The 23,112-nt window shown below is 52.7% G+C and overlaps 1 protein-coding gene across 1 annotated transcript in view; it reads left to right on the forward strand.

Moving 5' to 3' along the window:
• The window catches only part of LOC134749960 (protein strawberry notch), a 66,037-nt gene that overhangs the window by 33,702 nt on the left and 9,223 nt on the right, over positions 1–23,112 (forward strand). Inside the window, exons 20-29 of the mRNA XM_063684998.1 lie at positions 879–1,069; positions 1,492–1,568; positions 4,559–4,747; positions 11,370–11,464; positions 12,393–12,470; positions 13,510–13,621; positions 14,017–14,159; positions 14,651–14,838; positions 16,444–16,618; positions 22,374–22,521. Of these exons, the coding sequence (XP_063541068.1) occupies positions 879–1,069; positions 1,492–1,568; positions 4,559–4,747; positions 11,370–11,464; positions 12,393–12,470; positions 13,510–13,621; positions 14,017–14,159; positions 14,651–14,838; positions 16,444–16,618; positions 22,374–22,521 (1,396 nt within the window). The remainder of the gene's footprint in view (positions 1–878; positions 1,070–1,491; positions 1,569–4,558; positions 4,748–11,369; positions 11,465–12,392; positions 12,471–13,509; positions 13,622–14,016; positions 14,160–14,650; positions 14,839–16,443; positions 16,619–22,373; positions 22,522–23,112) is intronic.

Below are 23,112 nucleotides of genomic sequence, written 5' to 3' on the forward strand. Positions count from 1 at the left end.
TAAGTCGGAACTTCCGATTGGTATTCGGTTCCGGCTTCGTTACTTTTGAATCGGAAGTTATATTGGATGTCAAAGCTTAGCGCGGCGGCGGGACATGAGCGGCGTACATCATAAACCAACAAGTTTATACCTGTCATTCGCTCATCTCCCCACTTGCCACGCGCTGCACTAGTTAGTTAGTGCTTCTGGGCTTTTTCCACAAATCGACAACCATTGTGCCCATTTTGCGTGAAAACGAGGTAGCGCTACTGCACTAATTAGTTGTTTTATTTTGTTAGTGTTACTAAATTAAAAATACCTATTCGTATGTGTTGTGTTGTGTAATGTACTGACAGTACTGACCTGGGTTCCGATTCTGGTTCTGGTTCCGATTCCGTTTCTGGTTCCGATAAACTAAATTTAAAACATCTGATTCCGTTTCCGGTTCCGATTCCGTTTCTGGTTGCGATAAACTAAATTTAAAACATCTGGTTCCGATTCCGTTTCTGGTTCCGATAAACTAAATTTAAAACATCTGGTTCTGTTTCCGGTTCCGATTCCGTTTCTGGTTCCGATAAACTAAATTGAAAACATCTGGTTCCGCTTTCGGTTTCGATAAAACCACATCCTTTACATCACTGCTAGATACTCCTACAATGTTTTTAAGTGTACAGGAAATTGTCATTGACAGATGGCAATGGTCTAGTTGGTGAAATAGGCACCCTAAGTCTTCGGTCAGTGCGAGGATAACTTAATTACTACTATATGGCATTAACACACTTTGTCGCTACAAATTCAGTGCAGAGTTAGCTTAGGCGAACTCAAGTTGCATTATTAGTACTATGCACATAACTAAACAGTCTAAAACCATAGATTTTAACACCTTGCTTTGTCCACAGATGACAGGACGCAAAGGGCGCGTAGTTCAAACGGAAGACGGGCAGATCCTCTACGAGAGCAGATCCGAAGCCGACGTGCCTCTGGAAACGCTCAATCTAACGGAGAAGCAGCGATTCATGGACGGCGAGAAGGATGTAGCCATCATTTCTGAGGCGGCGTCCAGTGGTATCTCACTACAGAGTGACAGGAGGTAAGGTTTCATTTACAACTGATATGAAAGGCGCTTTGCCTTTTAAAGATAGCATACACCAGAGTATTTGGGACGAATACCGCCGTGGCTAGGTGGTCTAGTAGACCGCGGGCCTGGAACAGATTTCCATGACCAATCGCCTCCCGGGCGAAAACTCGTATAGTGGTTAACGGCTATGTATGATGAACCCTCGTGAACGTCAGCTGGCGCTCCGTTGGTGGGTTGAGGATTGGCAGCAAATAGTCTATACAATTTTTTTTGTCATCGCCTCCCGCTTGATACTTTGTCAGATGATAGTTTAGATGCTATTGTAAATAAACAAAATCATCAGCCGACTGTATCGCTGTGGAAAGACCGTCAGCTGGTCACATGAACATGTAAATGGTAGTGTATCATTATTTAAATTACGGTTTTGTATTCAGGGCGCGAAACCAAAGGCGGCGCGTACACATCACCCTGGAACTACCGTGGTCTGCCGACAGGGCTATACAGCAGTTCGGTAAGTTTCTTATCCTACCTAAATCTCTGGTTTCCTAGAACAGCGGTGCCGACTGCCGTCATATAGCGGCCGTAATATTACGGACGCAAAAAGACGACCGTCTTTACGGTGACGACACGAAAGTTCCACGGCCGTATAACACCGTCGGCCACCAATCATTTATTCAAATCTCGTGGTACAGAAGGTGCATTTGAAGTTTCTTGTCCTCGCTGCTCCAGTTGGAGTAGGAACTCATTTTGCACGTCGGTTCGCTCAAAAAAACCCAAATACCTATAATATAATTATAGAAATGATCACTGCTATCAAATAAAACGTTCACGAACCTATCGACACCGTCAAGACGGCCGTCATGCAAATGGCGGCACCGCCTTTTGACGTTACGGTGTCAATCACCGCCCTTTAGGAAACCGCGCCATTTTGTTTACATAGTCAACGTTCTAGTGACGTCACCGCTGTATTACGGCCGCTATATGACGGTACCGCTTTCCTAGGAAACCAGAGCTTTACCCTAACCCTAACTTATCTTAGATCTAAATTATAATCTTAAGGCAAAGCAGCATATTGATATATCCCCTTCATTCTTGTTGACAAAATTTGAAACTGTAAACCAAATGTCCCTTGTCAATACAAAGTGTATTTTCTGTTAAGTTTTACTATTCACAGCGACAATTTGCAATTTTACATTGTAGCAATACTCCCGGAGCTCTCATGAAGTCTTAACAGCATTTTTCTGTACTAAAACCATAGATATCAGTTGGTAGGTACAGTAAGTGCCCCCACAGTAAGTGGGGCACGTTGTCATACTAGCTAAAAAAAGTGGATACTAATGTTTGGGAAATGACCGTACCATTTTTAGGGTTCCGTACCTAAAGGGTAAAAACGGGACCCTATTACTAAGACTTCGCTGTCTGTCTGTCTGTCACCAGGCTGTATCTCACGAACCGTGATAGCTAGACAGTTGACATTTTCACAGATCACGTATTTCTGTTGCCGGTACAACAACAAATACTAAAAACAGAGTAAAATAAATATTTAAATGGGGCTCCCATACAACAAACGTGATTTTTTTGCCGTTTTTTTGCGTAATGGTACGGAACCCTTCGTGCGTGAGCCCGACTCGCACTTGGCCGGTTTTTACCTTTCATTATGCGTGTTCAACCTTGTTTGTGATGTATAGAGTAGAATAAAATAAAAGATGAGAAAAATCTCGAGATAATGCATGAAGATGGCAAAAAAATATTATCGAATCGTTATCACTTATCATAGACAGACAAGAAGTTAACTTTGTTTTTAATCGACTTCAAGATTTCAAAGGAGGAGGTTCTCAATTCGTTTGTTTTTTTTTTTTTTTTTTTTTTTAATGTTTGTTACTCCATAACTCCGTCATTTCCGGACCGATTTTGAAAATTCTTTTTTTGATTGTAAGTATATACATACAGATTGGTCCCGTTTTTGTCAAAAAGCAGTTCTGATGATGGGATCCATGAGGAATCGAGGGAACTCCTCAAATGTTAAAGGCATACATATAGTGATTTTAGTATTTTCATCAACAAATCAAGCACTTACATTTAAAAAAGTGACATTTGATGAAGTGGAACTGCTGATGATGATCAGAACGGAACTCTTCAATGACGCATAGTTCACGTTTGGCGATTTGTCCTCTTCGTTATGTTTATTAAGCAAGTTAGGTTTTCAAGAAACATTTTTGTGAAGGTCGAGTTCTGATGATGGGACCCATGAGGAATCGAGGGAACTCCTCAAATGTGAAAGGCATACATATAGTGATTTTTGTATTTTTATAAACAAATCCAGCACTTCCATTTTAAAAAGTGACATTTGATGAAGTGGAACTGCTGATGATGATCAGAACGGAACTCTTCAATGACGCATAGTTCACGTTTGGCGATTTGTCCTCTTCGTTATGTTTGTTAAGCAAGTTAGGTTTTCAAGAAACATTTTTGTCAAGCTCGAGTTCTGATGATGGGATCCATGAGGAATCGAGGGAACTCCTCAAATGTGAAAGGCATACATATAGTGATTTTTGTATTTTTATCAACAAATCCAGCATTTCCATTTTAAAAAGTGACATTTGATGAAGTGGAACTGATGATGATGATCAAAATGGAACTCTTTAATGACGCATAGTTTACGTTTGGCGATTTGTCCAATTCTTTATGTTTGTTAAGCAACTTAAGTTTTTAAGACATATTTTTGTCAAGCTCGAGTTCTGATGATGAGACCCACGAGGAACCGAGGGAACTCCTCAAATGTGAAAGGCATACATATAGTGATTTTTGTATTTTCATCAAGAAATCCAGCATTTACATTTAAAAAAGGGACATTTGATGAAGTGGAACTGCTGATGATGATCAGAATGGAACTCTTCAATGACACATAGTTCACGTTTGGCGATTTGTTCTCTTCCTTATGGACCCAAACCCAAACTTGGACCCGGACTCGGACCCGGATCTGAACATGGACCCAAACTCGGACCCGGACCCGGACCGAACTCTGACCCAAACCTGGACCCGGACAGCAGGACACGGACCCGGACTCGGATCCGGACCCAGACCCAGACCCGGACCCGGAAATTCTACTAGAAAAGTGGGTTAGGTGGGTGGGTAGCTTTTGAACTGCGATTCTCACAGAACGGAACTGCTATCAGAAAAGTAGGTTAGGTTAGAGTTGTGACCCTTACAGAAACGAAATGCTACCAGAAAAGTAGGTTAGGTTAGGTTAGAACTGCGACCCTTACAAAAACGAAATGCTACCAGAAAAGTAGGTTAGGTTAGGTTAGAACTGCGACCCTTACAAAAACGAAATGCTACTAGAAAAGTGGGTCGGTTTACCTCCTTTTCTACATAATTAGGCAAAAGATGCTGTCTTTTTCGTTTCATTGTCTGGAATCTAAGAATGCTTTCAGCGGCATCCCCCATTGAAGTCGGTTTTTTTTTTCTTAAAAATTATATTGTGTATGTATGTGTGTACAGGTCGCACACACCGATCCAACCAAGTGAACGCGCCGGAGTACATCTTCCTGATCTCGGACTTGGCCGGCGAGCGCCGCTTCGCCTCCACCGTGGCCAAGCGGCTCGAGTCCCTCGGCGCGCTCACGCACGGGGACCGCCGCGCCACCGACGCCAGGGACCTCAGCCAGTTCAACATCGACAACAAATACGGTGAGAGCTTTGTGTATGTGTGTACAGGTCGCACCCACCGTGGCCAAGCGGCTCGAGTCCCTCGGCGCGCTCACGCACGGGGACCGCCGCGCCACCGACGCCAGGGACCTCAGCCAGTTCAACATCGACAACAAATACGGTGAGAGCTTTGTGTATGTGTGTACAGGTCGCACCCACCGTGGCCAAGCGGCTCGAGTCCCTCGGCGCGCTCACGCACGGGGACCGCCGCGCCACCGACGCCAGGGACCTCAGCCAGTTCAACATCGACAACAAATACGGTGAGAGCTTTGTGTATGTGTGTACAGGTCGCACCCACCGTGGCCAAGCGGCTCGAGTCCCTCGGCGCGCTCACGCACGGGGACCGCCGCGCCACCGACGCCAGGGACCTCAGCCAGTTCAACATCGACAACAAATACGGTGAGAGCTTTGTGTATGTGTGTACAGGTCGCACCCACCGTGGCCAAGCGGCTCGAGTCCCTCGGCGCGCTCACGCACGGGGACCGCCGCGCCACCGACGCCAGGGACCTCAGCCAGTTCAACATCGACAACAAATACGGTGAGAGCTTTGTGTATGTGTGTACAGGTCGCCTCCACCGTGGCCAAGCGGCTCGAGTCCCTCGGCGCGCTCACGCACGGGGACCGCCGCGCCACCGACGCCAGGGACCTCAGCCAGTTCAACATCGACAACAAATACGGTGAGAGCTTTGTGTATGTGTGTACAGGTCGCACCCACCGTGGCCAAGCGGCTCGAGTCCCTCGGCGCGCTCACGCACGGGGACCGCCGCGCCACCGACGCCAGGGACCTCAGCCAGTTCAACATCGACAACAAATACGGTGAGAGCTTTGTGTATGTGTGTACAGGTCGCACCCACCGTGGCCAAGCGGCTCGAGTCCCTCGGCGCGCTCACGCACGGGGACCGCCGCGCCACCGACGCCAGGGACCTCAGCCAGTTCAACATCGACAACAAATACGGTGAGAGCTTTGTGTATGTGTGTACAGGTCGCACCCACCGTGGCCAAGCGGCTCGAGTCCCTCGGCGCGCTCACGCACGGGGACCGCCGCGCCACCGACGCCAGGGACCTCAGCCAGTTCAACATCGACAACAAATACGGTGAGAGCTTTGTGTATGTGTGTACAGGTCGCCTCCACCGTGGCCAAGCGGCTCGAGTCCCTCGGCGCGCTCACGCACGGGGACCGCCGCGCCACCGACGCCAGGGACCTCAGCCAGTTCAACATCGACAACAAATACGGTGAGAGCTTTGTGTATGTGTGTACAGGTCGCACCCACCGTGGCCAAGCGGCTCGAGTCCCTCGGCGCGCTCACGCACGGGGACCGCCGCGCCACCGACGCCAGGGACCTCAGCCAGTTCAACATCGACAACAAATACGGTGAGAGCTTTGTGTATGTGTGTACAGGTCGCACCCACCGTGGCCAAGCGGCTCGAGTCCCTCGGCGCGCTCACGCACGGGGACCGCCGCGCCACCGACGCCAGGGACCTCAGCCAGTTCAACATCGACAACAAATACGGTGAGAGCTTTGTGTATGTGTGTACAGGTCGCACCCACCGTGGCCAAGCGGCTCGAGTCCCTCGGCGCGCTCACGCACGGGGACCGCCGCGCCACCGACGCCAGGGACCTCAGCCAGTTCAACATCGACAACAAATACGGTGAGAGCTTTGTGTATGTGTGTACAGGTCGCACCCACCGTGGCCAAGCGGCTCGAGTCCCTCGGCGCGCTCACGCACGGGGACCGCCGCGCCACCGACGCCAGGGACCTCAGCCAGTTCAACATCGACAACAAATACGGTGAGAGCTTTGTGTATGTGTGTACAGGTCGCACCCACCGTGGCCAAGCGGCTCGAGTCCCTCGGCGCGCTCACGCACGGGGACCGCCGCGCCACCGACGCCAGGGACCTCAGCCAGTTCAACATCGACAACAAATACGGTGAGAGCTTTGTGTATGTGTGTACAGGTCGCACCCACCGTGGCCAAGCGGCTCGAGTCCCTCGGCGCGCTCACGCACGGGGACCGCCGCGCCACCGACGCCAGGGACCTCAGCCAGTTCAACATCGACAACAAATACGGTGAGAGCTTTGTGTATGTGTGTACAGGTCGCACCCACCGTGGCCAAGCGGCTCGAGTCCCTCGGCGCGCTCACGCACGGGGACCGCCGCGCCACCGACGCCAGGGACCTCAGCCAGTTCAACATCGACAACAAATACGGTGAGAGCTTTGTGTATGTGTGTACAGGTCGCACCCACCGTGGCCAAGCGGCTCGAGTCCCTCGGCGCGCTCACGCACGGGGACCGCCGCGCCACCGACGCCAGGGACCTCAGCCAGTTCAACATCGACAACAAATACGGTGAGAGCTTTGTGTATGTGTGTACAGGTCGCACCCACCGTGACCAAGCGGCTCGAGTCCCTCGGCGCGCTCACGCACGGGGACCGCCGCGCCACCGACGCCAGGGACCTCAGCCAGTTCAACATCGACAACAAATACGGTGAGAGCTTTGTGTATGTGTGTACAGGTCGCACCCACCGTGGCCAAGCGGCTCGAGTCCCTCGGCGCGCTCACGCACGGGGACCGCCGCGCCACCGACGCCAGGGACCTCAGCCAGTTCAACATCGACAACAAATACGGTGAGAGCTTTGTGTATGTGTGTACAGGTCGCACCCACCGTGACCAAGCGGCTCGAGTCCCTCGGCGCGCTCACGCACGGGGACCGCCGCGCCACCGACGCCAGGGACCTCAGCCAGTTCAACATCGACAACAAATACGGTGAGAGCTTTGTGTATGTGTGTACAGGTCGCACCCACCGTGGCCAAGCGGCTCGAGTCCCTCGGCGCGCTCACGCACGGGGACCGCCGCGCCACCGACGCCAGGGACCTCAGCCAGTTCAACATCGACAACAAATACGGTGAGAGCTTTGTGTATGTGTGTACAGGTCGCACCCACCGTGACCAAGCGGCTCGAGTCCCTCGGCGCGCTCACGCACGGGGACCGCCGCGCCACCGACGCCAGGGACCTCAGCCAGTTCAACATCGACAACAAATACGGTGAGAGCTTTGTGTATGTGTGTACAGGTCGCACCCACCGTGACCAAGCGGCTCGAGTCCCTCGGCGCGCTCACGCACGGGGACCGCCGCGCCACCGACGCCAGGGACCTCAGCCAGTTCAACATCGACAACAAATACGGTGAGAGCTTTGTGTATGTGTGTACAGGTCGCACCCACCGTGGCCAAGCGGCTCGAGTCCCTCGGCGCGCTCACGCACGGGGACCGCCGCGCCACCGACGCCAGGGACCTCAGCCAGTTCAACATCGACAACAAATACGGTGAGAGCTTTGTGTATGTGTGTACAGGTCGCACCCACCGTGGCCAAGCGGCTCGAGTCCCTCGGCGCGCTCACGCACGGGGACCGCCGCGCCACCGACGCCAGGGACCTCAGCCAGTTCAACATCGACAACAAATACGGTGAGAGCTTTGTGTATGTGTGTACAGGTCGCACCCACCGTGGCCAAGCGGCTCGAGTCCCTCGGCGCGCTCACGCACGGGGACCGCCGCGCCACCGACGCCAGGGACCTCAGCCAGTTCAACATCGACAACAAATACGGTGAGAGCTTTGTGTATGTGTGTACAGGTCGCACCCACCGTGGCCAAGCGGCTCGAGTCCCTCGGCGCGCTCACGCACGGGGACCGCCGCGCCACCGACGCCAGGGACCTCAGCCAGTTCAACATCGACAACAAATACGGTGAGAGCTTTGTGTATGTGTGTACAGGTCGCACCCACCGTGACCAAGCGGCTCGAGTCCCTCGGCGCGCTCACGCACGGGGACCGCCGCGCCACCGACGCCAGGGACCTCAGCCAGTTCAACATCGACAACAAATACGGTGAGAGCTTTGTGTATGTGTGTACAGGTCGCACCCACCGTGGCCAAGCGGCTCGAGTCCCTCGGCGCGCTCACGCACGGGGACCGCCGCGCCACCGACGCCAGGGACCTCAGCCAGTTCAACATCGACAACAAATACGGTGAGAGCTTTGTGTATGTGTGTACAGGTCGCACCCACCGTGGCCAAGCGGCTCGAGTCCCTCGGCGCGCTCACGCACGGGGACCGCCGCGCCACCGACGCCAGGGACCTCAGCCAGTTCAACATCGACAACAAATACGGTGAGAGCTTTGTGTATGTGTGTACAGGTCGCACCCACCGTGGCCAAGCGGCTCGAGTCCCTCGGCGCGCTCACGCACGGGGACCGCCGCGCCACCGACGCCAGGGACCTCAGCCAGTTCAACATCGACAACAAATACGGTGAGAGCTTTGTGTATGTGTGTACAGGTCGCACCCACCGTGGCCAAGCGGCTCGAGTCCCTCGGCGCGCTCACGCACGGGGACCGCCGCGCCACCGACGCCAGGGACCTCAGCCAGTTCAACATCGACAACAAATACGGTGAGAGCTTTGTGTATGTGTGTACAGGTCGCACCCACCGTGGCCAAGCGGCTCGAGTCCCTCGGCGCGCTCACGCACGGGGACCGCCGCGCCACCGACGCCAGGGACCTCAGCCAGTTCAACATCGACAACAAATACGGTGAGAGCTTTGTGTATGTGTGTACAGGTCGCCTCCACCGTGGCCAAGCGGCTCGAGTCCCTCGGCGCGCTCACGCACGGGGACCGCCGCGCCACCGACGCCAGGGACCTCAGCCAGTTCAACATCGACAACAAATACGGTGAGAGCTTTGTGTATGTGTGTACAGGTCGCACCCACCGTGGCCAAGCGGCTCGAGTCCCTCGGCGCGCTCACGCACGGGGACCGCCGCGCCACCGACGCCAGGGACCTCAGCCAGTTCAACATCGACAACAAATACGGTGAGAGCTTTGTGTATGTGTGTACAGGTCGCCTCCACCGTGGCCAAGCGGCTCGAGTCCCTCGGCGCGCTCACGCACGGGGACCGCCGCGCCACCGACGCCAGGGACCTCAGCCAGTTCAACATCGACAACAAATACGGTGAGAGCTTTGTGTATGTGTGTACAGGTCGCCTCCACCGTGGCCAAGCGGCTCGAGTCCCTCGGCGCGCTCACGCACGGGGACCGCCGCGCCACCGACGCCAGGGACCTCAGCCAGTTCAACATCGACAACAAATACGGTGACCAACTCAAGTTCTAAATCATCCTCGCTTTCTTGACACGTGGCAAACCAATAGACCGCGGGCCAGGAACAGATTTCCATGGCCAATCGCCTCCCGGGCGAAAACTCGCGTAGTAGTTAACGGCTATGTATGATGAACCCTCGTGAACGTCAGCTGCCGCTCCGTTGGTGGGTTGAGGAATGGCAACAAATAGTCTATAAAAAAATTTAGTCATCGCCCCCCGCTTGATACTTTGTCAGATGATATGATAGTTTAGATGCTATTGTCAATAATCAAAATCGTCAGCCGATTGTATCTCTGTGGAAAGACCGTCATCTGGTCACATGAAAATGTAAAAAAAATATCTTTTCAGTCATCGGCGTCATCGCCTCCCGTTTGATATTTTGTCAGATGATAGTTTAGATGCTATTGTTAATGAAACAAATCGTCAGCCTGTTGTATCGCGATGGAAAGACCGTGTTACGCGTTTCGGTGGCTGCCATTCCTCAACCCACCGACGGATTTAAACCGCGTCTGTATGCGAGGGACGACGTCTCGTGCGAATAAGCCAATGCGAGACCGGACCCATGATGTATGTAGGTCACAATTTCTGCATTTCTTACTCTGGTTGCGTAGAAGATAGGCAGGGGAGAGAACATCAGCAAGTGATATAATAATTAAAAAATGTTTTGGTCTCATAGGCATTTTTGGACTTAAATGTTTTGGCAGACTAACAGAAACTAACAAAAAAATATGCTTATATTGACCGGGAGATAGGCCGTGATTACGTTTTGTATTATTTATGAGCTGCTGATATTTCGATGCAGTTACATGCATCATGTTCACGGGTGACTGAAGATAGCGGGTGGGTGTCAAAGTTGTGTAGACCGCGCTCGGTCTACCCTCATTCTTGCGCGTCGGCTGTCGGTTGGGTGTCGGGTCAATATAAGTCTAGTGAAACTAACCGTGAATCATTCAAAACTCTAAAAAAATATATTTTACTAGTCTATTAGATTATTTTAAACCGGGTCACTCACGTATTATTAAGTCGAATAGCTCACACGCCGCGCCCTCGACCAGTGAAGACGTGTCCTCGTAAATTGGACCGAAACATGTCGAGCTATTCGACTTAATAATACGTGAGTGACCCGGTTTAAAATAATCTAATATGTTTGAGTCTCACGGGAGTTTTATAGTTAAAATTTACTAGCCTACTTTAAATGTCCCACTGCTGGGCAAAGGCCTCCCCACGATTTTTCCACTCGACCCTGTCATTGACTTTGTCCCACCATTTTGGGTAGAATGCGTCCAAGTCGTCCCGCCATCTCCTATTCGGTCTGCCTGCACCCCGGCCTGCACCGTCTATGGTGTTCCGTGAGTCCCACTTAGTAACCATTTTTAAATCCGAAATAATATGTCTAGAATATATATTAGGCATAATAAGTACGTCGCTTAGAGATATACGAACCGATATTATAACCACAATTTGATTAACAGGTCGGACGGCGCTTGAAGCTGTGATGAAGGCCATTATGAAGTACGAAACGCCGCTAGTGCCCCCGCCGAGGGATTACAATGGAGATTTCTTCCAGGTAACTTATCTAATAGTAGTAATAATCGTATACCTTAAAAAATAACATAATGCTCGGGATGAAGTGAAGATGAAGTAATTTACCAGCCATTTCTGAGGCCCAAAAAACAATCGCTATAAATGACCTGGTAAAGATTTTTTGTTACGATATGTTTGCAAAAGAGTTACATATTTTATTTTTTTAATTTTCTCATTTACCCCCCAAAAGTGGCCCCCATGTTTAAAATTCATTTGTTTGCGTTACATATCCGTCTTTGGGTCACAAACTTACATATGTATACCAAATTTCAACTTAATTGGTCCAGTAGTTTCGGAGAAAATAGGCTGTGACAGACGGACAGACACACAGACGCACGAGTGATCCTATAAGGGTTCCTTCTTTTCCTTTTGACGTACGGAATATTTGTCTCTTTTATGTCTTAAAAACTGAAATAAATATCATACACTAAAGAAAGAGTGACCAAGTTCACCGGTGGCTATTTCAGTTTATAATTTATAATATAATTATATTAATTATTTAAAAAACACAAATCAAAATATTTCATTAAATAATTTGATTTATTCCCTAGTTGTTCTTTTATGTCTGTCAATGAACATCTCAATTTTTTTTAAAGATTTCTAAATAAGATTAAATCTAGGACAATTTATTATTGAAATGCGTGAGAAATTACTACTAAAATACGCAATCATCTTCCGGATTTGCCCCAAGTATAATCTTTTTTGACAAAGAAAATTACTTAAGCACATAATAGAGGATTATGGGGCATAACGCGCTATGCCAATGGAACTCCTGAAGACCTGCTCGTCCATAGCGACGAGGCCATCGAGGGGCTGATTGGACTCGAATTTGTATTTATAACTGTTGTTCTGTTTATCATACTATGCCATACCATTAAATAAATGAGTAAAACGTAATGTTTGCATCGCAGGATATCGCCAGCGCGCTCGTGGGAGTGGGACTCATTACCAACAGCGAGTCTGCGCCCGGGGTGCTCACGCTCGACAAGGTACGTGTGCATTCGGCTTGCCTCACATCAAAGACTATGTAACTCCGTATAAGATGGATACAGTTAGTCTTCACACACACATATACACTCCACACATACAGTTCACTCCTATCCTGACCCAGCTGAGGACCTGGATGCCCTAACTGCCTGGCCACGACATTGCGCGACCTGCGGCAGCGGCGGCGGCGAGCGAAATGCGAATGTTACAAAATAAGGCGAAAGAAGAGAGAGGCCACGACCCGCCGCTGCCGGGGCCGGGGCCGGCGGCGACTCGCGCGAATATACTCGAGGGGCGGGGGGCGCGGGGCGGGGCCGGGGGGCGCGGGGCCGGGGGGCGCGGGGCGGTGGAAACAAACACGAGGGCGCGAGGAACGCGGCCACGACGAGCAGCCAAAGGGTTAAAACGGGACCCTATTACTAAGACTACCGATGTTTGTCTGTCCGTCTGCCACCAGGCTGTATCTCATGAACTGTGATAGCCAGACAGTTGAAATTTTCACAGATGATGTATTTCTGTTGCCGCAATAAAAACAGAATAAAATGAATATTTAAGTGGAGCTCATACAACAAACGTGATTTTTTCCCGTTTTTTGCGTAATGGTACGTGTCCAGACGGACAAAAAATTAACCCAGCAATAGTTTATAAATTTTATTACTAGGTTTACAGTTTGAATTAGTTACGAAAATACAGAAATTGGCTCTAGGCAGCGTGCGGCCTGCGCCAGAGTGTGCCCGTCGACTCAGTCGACTGACTTGCCCGGCTCTTCTCGCCTCGCGTGCTGCGTCCCGCTCTCGCATCCGATCGCGGCCGGCGGGCGCTCGTACAGTGCGGAACCCTTCGTGTGCGAGTCCGACTCGCACTCGGCTGGTTTTTTTAAATCAAATATTTAAGGATTGTGGCTCCATCTATTTAAGTTTTTTGACTGACAGTTTTTCATTGTTCATTATTCAGTGTTCTCCTTACCTGTACCCTCCATACTCTTGCTGGCTGTTACCTCCAGTTATTAAATATGTGGTGCTTATATTTTATTTGTTCCAGGACTACAATAACATGTCGAAGTTCCTGAACAGGATATTGGGTATGCCGGTGGAGCTGCAGAACAGGCTCTTCAAGTATTTCACGGACACGCTCAACGCCGTCATGGAGCAAGGTATCATTAAATACCTAAATCTAGTTAAATAGAATACAAGACATTAAAGTAAAAAAATAAATAACTTCTAAATAGGAAAAAAATGGTACCATTCGATTCCTTACATTTTATTTAAAAAAAAATTGTATGGCAACAATATACATAAACGCAATATTTCACCGACAAAATCGCAATTTCCTTGTTTTCCACGGCTTTTAACTCTTCTAAACGATAGCGTCGTTACATGCTGACGTCACTATGTAATGTCATTTTGTATGCAGCGTTTCGTAAGTAAAATGCGGGTGCCAGAATGACCATTTTAACGGGCCTTGAACCAAACAGCCCGCTGCTTTGCGTGCTGCCTTAGTGGGGTTAGTGTGAATGTTAGCAGTCATTACAATCGTATGTGTTTGCAGCCAAACGCAGCGGGCGGTTCGACCTCGGCATCTTGGACTTGGGAAGCGCCGGCGAGTGCGTGCGGCGCGTGCGCTGCGTGCGCTTCGTGCGCCGACACGCCACCGGCACCGCGCCCGTCGAGCTACACACTGTGCATTCTGAGGTAGATACTACTACTAACAATCTTTTGGAAACTACTGTTTCTCAATCCACCAACGGAGCGGCAGCTGACGTTCAGAAGGTTTCATGGTATATCTTTAGCCAGTTTACAAATTGTCTTTACTTTGGTCAGTGTAAAGTGGCTATAATACATGTTCGTACTCGAACTATTGAATTGAATAAAATGTGCCATTTTCAACCAAAAGGGTACTTATTGTCGCTTGTCAGTAAGGCGCTATTTCCATATAGCTTCAATTAGAAATCAACCTTATCAACAAGCGACAATGTGGTACCTTTTAGTTGAAAACGTCACAAATATTGAAAATACATGCGCCAATTCTCGGGATTAGTTGCCAAGCGGACCCCAAGCTTCGTGCCAAAAATTCGGGTTAACGCGAGGAAGATGATAATTGAAAATACGTACCTTAAATTTAATGTCTTACTCATTAAAATTCAATAAGATCTCAATTTAACTAACTAAATATTTGTCCCCAGCGCGGTATGGACTGGACGGAGGCGCTCGAAAAGCACTCACAACACGACGGGCCCAAAGAGGGCTTCTACCTATCAGTAGCGCAACGCAACGGAAAATATACCGCTGTGTTATGTATCGCCGTAGGGAACCAGCACGCGAGAACACAGACCAAGCTCAGCAAGAAGGAGCAGATGTATCAGATATACAGGTGAGTGACAGAGATGGAAGACTTCTATCAGTAGCGGAACGCAACGGCAAATATACCGCTGTGTTATGTATCGCCGTAGGGAACCAGCACGCGAGAACACAGACCAAGCTCAGCAAGAAGGAGCAGATGTATCAGATATACAGGTGAGTGACAGAGATGGAAGACTTCTATCAGTAGCGCAACGCAACGGCAAATATACCGCTGTGTTATGTATCGCCGTAGGGAACCAGCACGCGAGAACACAGACCAAGCTCAGCAAGAAGGAGCAGATGTATCAGATATACAGGTGAGTGACAGAGATGGAAGACTTCTATCAGTAGCGCAACGCAACGGCAAATATACCGCTGTGTTATGTATCGCCGTAGGGAACCAACACGCGAGAACACAGACCAAGCTCAGCAAGAAGGAGCAGATGTATCAGATATACAGGTGAGTGACAGAGATGGAAGAATTCTATCAGTAGCGCAACGTAACGGCAAATATACCGCTGTATTATGTATCGCCGGTAGGGTTGAAAAAACCCGAAAAAATTCCCGTTTTTTTTTTCAGATATATAGGTGCGTGGGATGCGAGAACAGAGGAACTTTTTCACCTTTAGCATAGAGTAACTTATACTAGAGCGGTACTGTCATAGTAAATTTTGTAACCCCAGTAAATTCACTGCCATCTGTCGACACACTTTAAAACTAAAAATAAAGATTTATTAAAATACGATAGAATGTATTTAAATATAGATAAATGATTTTTTTTATTTGCATTAATTATTTTTATGATTTTGACCCATGTTCTTTCACTGATATGCGTTAAAATTGTTAAATAACAAACGAAACCGTCAACGCCATCTATACGACTGTAGGCCAAAACTAGTAGCGCCCTCTGAACGAGAATCAAATTTTCTTGATTTTCGAGGCACGTTTTTTCCTTAGACTGTATCCATCTATTACGGAGTTATATCTATCTTTGCCTTTAGCTAATAAAAGCGGAAAGTCAAATGAAGTTGAAATCTTGGCAGGGTCGCCATGTAATGTTGAGCTGTTGAGTATGAAAACTACGTCGAAAATAAGTAAATTTTCGGAGAAATTACCACTTGTTTTGAGGTCATTTCTGGAGAAAATTGAATTCGTTTAACTTTCATTTCCTCGAACTCTAAGTCATATAACAAAAATGTAGTCTGATAAACGTCAAGTACAGAATATGTGTAATACAAATTTACCATTTTTAGCAATCCAAATTTTACGAAATTTACAAATAAGAGCGACAAAATCAGTGCTGTACGCTATTACGCGCGTTTACCTAAACGTCCATCAGAAAAGAAATCATTATTAATTTAGCGAGTCCGTTTTCAAAAAATTGGTCTGATAAAAGGTAAGATAAGAAGACGTGCTAATAGAAACCAGTACTTGTTATTTCAATTAGGTAACAAAAGGTGTACAATTTCACGGACTAAATTTATCAATTTTACATTTTTGCCACTAAAATCGTGACTGGGCTCTTAATGTTACTTTGATGGCATGTCTACTGCTACAATTGCTGTAAATTGACATTTTCACTTAGTTTCATCTCATTTTCTCATTATAATTTCTAAATTACATTATTTTTCCGCAGGCCTAACACCGGTCTTCAGCTGCGTTTAGAATCCCTAGCGGAGATCGAGAAGAAATACAAGCGGGTAACGGCCGAGGACGCCGAGACATCGTGGCGCGCGCAGCACGCGGCGTCGCTGCGCACCTGCAGCCACGCCTACTGGCGCGCCTCCTGCAGGAACGCTGCTAGCTGTGAGGTCAGTGTACTGTGTAGTGTAGCGGGCGGGTAGCGAGACATCGTGGCGTCGCTGCGCACCTGCAGCCACGCCTACTGGCGCGCCTCCTGCAGGAACGCTGCTAGCTGTGAGGTCAGTGTACTGTGTAGTGTAGCGGGCGGGTAGCGAGACATCGTGGCGTCGCTGCGCACCTGCAGCCACGCCTACTGGCGCGCCTCCTGCAGGAACGCTGCTAGCTGTGAGGTCAGTGTACTGTGTAGTGTAGCGGGCGGGTAGCGAGACATCGTGGCGTCGCTGCGCACCTGCAGCCACGCCTACTGGCGCGCCTCCTGCAGGAACGCTGCTAGCTGTGAGGTCAGTGTACTGTGTAGTGTAGCGGGCGGGTAGCGAGACATCGTGGCGTCGCTGCGCACCTGCAGCCACGCCTACTGGCGCGCCTCCTGCAGGAACGCTGCTAGCTGTGAGGTCAGTGTACTGTGTAGTGTAGCGGGCGGGTAGCGAGACATCGTGGCGTCGCTGCGCACCTGCAGCCACGCCTACTGGCGCGCCTCCTGCAGGAACGCTGCTAGCTGTGAGGTCAGTGTACTGTGTAGTGTAGCGGGCGGGTAGCGAGACATCGTGGCGTCGCTGCGCACCTGCAGCCACGCCTACTGGCGCGCCTCCTGCAGGAACGCTGCTAGCTGTGAGGTCAGTGTACTGTGTAGTGTAGCGGGCGGGTAGCGAGACATCGTGGCGTCGCTGCGCACCTGCAGCCACGCCTACTGGCGCGCCTCCTGCAGGAACGCTGCTAGCTGTGAGGTCAGTGTACTGTGTAGTGTAGCGGGCGGGTAGCGAGACATCGTGGCGTCGCTGCGCACCTGCAGCCACGCCTACTGGCGCGCCTCCTGCAGGAACGCTGCTAGCTGTGAGGTCAGTGTACTGTGTAGTGTAGCGGGCGGGTAGCGAGACATCGTGGCGTCGCTGCGCACCTGCAGCCACGCCTACTGGCGCGCCTCCTGCAGGAACGCTGCTAGCTGTGAGGTCAGTGTACTGTGTAGTGTAGCGGGCGGGTAGCGAGACATCGTGGCGTCGCTGCGCACCTGCAGCCACGCCTACTGGCGCGCCTCCTGCAGGAACGCTGCTAGCTGTGAGGTCAGTGTACTGTGTAGTGTAGCGGGCGGGTAGCGAGACATCGTGGCGTCGCTGCGCACCTGCAGCCACGCCTACTGGCGCGCCTCCTGCAGGAACGCTGCTAGCTGTGAGGTCAGTGTACTGTGTAGTGTAGCGGGCGGGTAGCGAGACATCGTGGCGTCGCTGCGCACCTGCAGCCACGCCTACTGGCGCGCCTCCTGCAGGAACGCTGCTAGCTGTGAGGTCAGTGTACTGTGTAGTGTAGCGGGCGGGTAGCGAGACATCGTGGCGTCGCTGCGCACCTGCAGCCACGCCTACTGGCGCGCCTCCTGCAGGAACGCTGCTAGCTGTGAGGTCAGTGTACTGTGTAGTGTAGCGGGCGGGTAGCGAGACATCGTGGCGTCGCTGCGCACCTGCAGCCACGCCTACTGGCGCGCCTCCTGCAGGAACGCTGCTAGCTGTGAGGTCAGTGTACTGTGTAGTGTAGCGGGCGGGTAGCGAGACATCGTGGCGTCGCTGCGCACCTGCAGCCACGCCTACTGGCGCGCCTCCTGCAGGAACGCTGCTAGCTGTGAGGTCAGTGTACTGTGTAGTGTAGCGGGCGGGTAGCGAGACATCGTGGCGTCGCTGCGCACCTGCAGCCACGCCTACTGGCGCGCCTCCTGCAGGAACGCTGCTAGCTGTGAGGTCAGTGTACTGTGTAGTGTAGCGGGCGGGTAGCGAGACATCGTGGCGTCGCTGCGCACCTGCAGCCACGCCTACTGGCGCGCCTCCTGCAGGAACGCTGCTAGCTGTGAGGTCAGTGTACTGTGTAGTGTAGCGGGCGGGTAGCGAGACATCGTGGCGTCGCTGCGCACCTGCAGCCACGCCTACTGGCGCGCCTCCTGCAGGAACGCTGCTAGCTGTGAGGTCAGTGTACTGTGTAGTGTAGCGGGCGGGTAGCGAGACATCGTGGCGTCGCTGCGCACCTGCAGCCACGCCTACTGGCGCGCCTCCTGCAGGAACGCTGCTAGCTGTGAGGTCAGTGTACTGTGTAGTGTAGCGGGCGGGTAGCGAGACATCGTGGCGTCGCTGCGCACCTGCAGCCACGCCTACTGGCGCGCCTCCTGCAGGAACGCTGCTAGCTGTGAGGTCAGTGTACTGTGTAGTGTAGCGGGCGGGTAGCGAGACATCGTGGCGTCGCTGCGCACCTGCAGCCACGCCTACTGGCGCGCCTCCTGCAGGAACGCTGCTAGCTGTGAGGTCAGTGTACTGTGTAGTGTAGCGGGCGGGTAGCGAGACATCGTGGCGTCGCTGCGCACCTGCAGCCACGCCTACTGGCGCGCCTCCTGCAGGAACGCTGCTAGCTGTGAGGTCAGTGTACTGTGTAGTGTAGCGGGCGGGTAGCGAGACATCGTGGCGTCGCTGCGCACCTGCAGCCACGCCTACTGGCGCGCCTCCTGCAGGAACGCTGCTAGCTGTGAGGTCAGTGTACTGTGTAGTGTAGCGGGCGGGTAGCGAGACATCGTGGCGTCGCTGCGCACCTGCAGCCACGCCTACTGGCGCGCCTCCTGCAGGAACGCTGCTAGCTGTGAGGTCAGTGTACTGTGTAGTGTAGCGGGCGGGTAGCGAGACATCGTGGCGTCGCTGCGCACCTGCAGCCACGCCTACTGGCGCGCCTCCTGCAGGAACGCTGCTAGCTGTGAGGTCAGTGTACTGTGTAGTGTAGCGGGCGGGTAGCGAGACATCGTGGCGTCGCTGCGCACCTGCAGCCACGCCTACTGGCGCGCCTCCTGCAGGAACGCTGCTAGCTGTGAGGTCAGTGTACTGTGTAGTGTAGCGGGCGGGTAGCGAGACATCGTGGCGTCGCTGCGCACCTGCAGCCACGCCTACTGGCGCGCCTCCTGCAGGAACGCTGCTAGCTGTGAGGTCAGTGTACTGTGTAGTGTAGCGGGCGGGTAGCGAGACATCGTGGCGTCGCTGCGCACCTGCAGCCACGCCTACTGGCGCGCCTCCTGCAGGAACGCTGCTAGCTGTGAGGTCAGTGTACTGTGTAGTGTAGCGGGCGGGTAGCGAGACATCGTGGCGTCGCTGCGCACCTGCAGCCACGCCTACTGGCGCGCCTCCTGCAGGAACGCTGCTAGCTGTGAGGTCAGTGTACTGTGTAGTGTAGCGGGCGGGTAGCGAGACATCGTGGCGTCGCTGCGCACCTGCAGCCACGCCTACTGGCGCGCCTCCTGCAGGAACGCTGCTAGCTGTGAGGTCAGTGTACTGTGTAGTGTAGCGGGCGGGTAGCGAGACATCGTGGCGTCGCTGCGCACCTGCAGCCACGCCTACTGGCGCGCCTCCTGCAGGAACGCTGCTAGCTGTGAGGTCAGTGTACTGTGTAGTGTAGCGGGCGGGTAGCGAGACATCGTGGCGTCGCTGCGCACCTGCAGCCACGCCTACTGGCGCGCCTCCTGCAGGAACGCTGCTAGCTGTGAGGTCAGTGTACTGTGTAGTGTAGCGGGCGGGTAGCGAGACATCGTGGCGTCGCTGCGCACCTGCAGCCACGCCTACTGGCGCGCCTCCTGCAGGAACGCTGCTAGCTGTGAGGTCAGTGTACTGTGTAGTGTAGCGGGCGGGTAGCGAGACATCGTGGCGTCGCTGCGCACCTGCAGCCACGCCTACTGGCGCGCCTCCTGCAGGAACGCTGCTAGCTGTGAGGTCAGTGTACTGTGTAGTGTAGCGGGCGGGTAGCGAGACATCGTGGCGTCGCTGCGCACCTGCAGCCACGCCTACTGGCGCGCCTCCTGCAGGAACGCTGCTAGCTGTGAGGTCAGTGTACTGTGTAGTGTAGCGGGCGGGTAGCGAGACATCGTGGCGTCGCTGCGCACCTGCAGCCACGCCTACTGGCGCGCCTCCTGCAGGAACGCTGCTAGCTGTGAGGTCAGTGTACTGTGTAGTGTAGCGGGCGGGTAGCGAGACATCGTGGCGTCGCTGCGCACCTGCAGCCACGCCTACTGGCGCGCCTCCTGCAGGAACGCTGCTAGCTGTGAGGTCAGTGTACTGTGTAGTGTAGCGGGCGGGTAGCGAGACATCGTGGCGTCGCTGCGCACCTGCAGCCACGCCTACTGGCGCGCCTCCTGCAGGAACGCTGCTAGCTGTGAGGTCAGTGTACTGTGTAGTGTAGCGGGCGGGTAGCGAGACATCGTGGCGTCGCTGCGCACCTGCAGCCACGCCTACTGGCGCGCCTCCTGCAGGAACGCTGCTAGCTGTGAGGTCAGTGTACTGTGTAGTGTAGCGGGCGGGTAGCGAGACATCGTGGCGTCGCTGCGCACCTGCAGCCACGCCTACTGGCGCGCCTCCTGCAGGAACGCTGCTAGCTGTGAGGTCAGTGTACTGTGTAGTGTAGCGGGCGGGTAGCGAGACATCGTGGCGTCGCTGCGCACCTGCAGCCACGCCTACTGGCGCGCCTCCTGCAGGAACGCTGCTAGCTGTGAGGTCAGTGTACTGTGTAGTGTAGCGGGCGGGTAGCGAGACATCGTGGCGTCGCTGCGCACCTGCAGCCACGCCTACTGGCGCGCCTCCTGCAGGAACGCTGCTAGCTGTGAGGTCAGTGTACTGTGTAGTGTAGCGGGCGGGTAGCGAGACATCGTGGCGTCGCTGCGCACCTGCAGCCACGCCTACTGGCGCGCCTCCTGCAGGAACGCTGCTAGCTGTGAGGTCAGTGTACTGTGTAGTGTAGCGGGCGGGTAGCGAGACATCGTGGCGTCGCTGCGCACCTGCAGCCACGCCTACTGGCGCGCCTCCTGCAGGAACGCTGCTAGCTGTGAGGTCAGTGTACTGTGTAGTGTAGCGGGCGGGTAGCGAGACATCGTGGCGTCGCTGCGCACCTGCAGCCACGCCTACTGGCGCGCCTCCTGCAGGAACGCTGCTAGCTGTGAGGTCAGTGTACTGTGTAGTGTAGCGGGCGGGTAGCGAGACATCGTGGCGTCGCTGCGCACCTGCAGCCACGCCTACTGGCGCGCCTCCTGCAGGAACGCTGCTAGCTGTGAGGTCAGTGTACTGTGTAGTGTAGCGGGCGGGTAGCGAGACATCGTGGCGTCGCTGCGCACCTGCAGCCACGCCTACTGGCGCGCCTCCTGCAGGAACGCTGCTAGCTGTGAGGTCAGTGTACTGTGTAGTGTAGCGGGCGGGTAGCGAGACATCGTGGCGTCGCTGCGCACCTGCAGCCACGCCTACTGGCGCGCCTCCTGCAGGAACGCTGCTAGCTGTGAGGTCAGTGTACTGTGTAGTGTAGCGGGCGGGTAGCGAGACATCGTGGCGTCGCTGCGCACCTGCAGCCACGCCTACTGGCGCGCCTCCTGCAGGAACGCTGCTAGCTGTGAGGTCAGTGTACTGTGTAGTGTAGCGGGCGGGTAGCGAGACATCGTGGCGTCGCTGCGCACCTGCAGCCACGCCTACTGGCGCGCCTCCTGCAGGAACGCTGCTAGCTGTGAGGTCAGTGTACTGTGTAGTGTAGCGGGCGGGTAGCGAGACATCGTGGCGTCGCTGCGCACCTGCAGCCACGCCTACTGGCGCGCCTCCTGCAGGAACGCTGCTAGCTGTGAGGTCAGTGTACTGTGTAGTGTAGCGGGCGGGTGGCGGCCGCGTCCTCGGACACGCCGAGTGGAGACACGTGTATAATATGTAATGATGTGTGCAGGTGGGACTGAGACGGCGCACGTACCACGTGCTGTCCGGGTCGGTGCTGGCGGTGTGGGCGCGCGTGGAGGCCGTGCTGGCGCAGCGCTCGCAGCTCAACAAGATGCAGGTCGTGCGCATCAAGACCGACCAGGGACTCAAGATTGTCGGTGAGCTACACAGACACACACACACACACACACACGTTAAATTTGACCAAAGATAGATATAACTCCTTAATAGATGGATACAGTCTAAGGAAAAAACGTGCCTCGAAAATCACGAAAATTTGATTTTCGATCAGATGGCGCCACTAGTTTTGGCCTACACTCGTATAGAGGGCGTTGACTGTTTCGTTTGTTATTTATAATTTTCACGCATACCAGTGAAAGAACATGGGTCAAAATCATATAAAAATAATTAATGTAAATAAAAAATCATTTATCCATATTTAAATACATTTTATCGTATTTTTATGAATATTTATTTTTAGTTTTAAAGTGTGTCGACAGATGGCAGTGAATTTACTGGGGTTACAAAATTTACTATGACAGTACCGCTCTAGTTACTCTATGATTTGACCCACTTCCCGATTTCCAATGAGGCAGATAATTTGAAAAACAAAAAACAAAGATTATCCTTAAAATGTATTCAGCAGCCATAATATCGTTTTTATAAATAAAATAAAAAAATGTATACATATGTAAGTTGAGTGACAATGCAATAATGTGATGACATGGGGCTGATCTGATGATGGAGAC

The sequence above is a fragment of the Cydia strobilella genome, chromosome 19 (genome assembly GCF_947568885.1).
Source record: "Cydia strobilella chromosome 19, ilCydStro3.1, whole genome shotgun sequence".
Classification (NCBI taxonomy): Eukaryota; Metazoa; Arthropoda; class Insecta; order Lepidoptera; family Tortricidae; genus Cydia; species Cydia strobilella.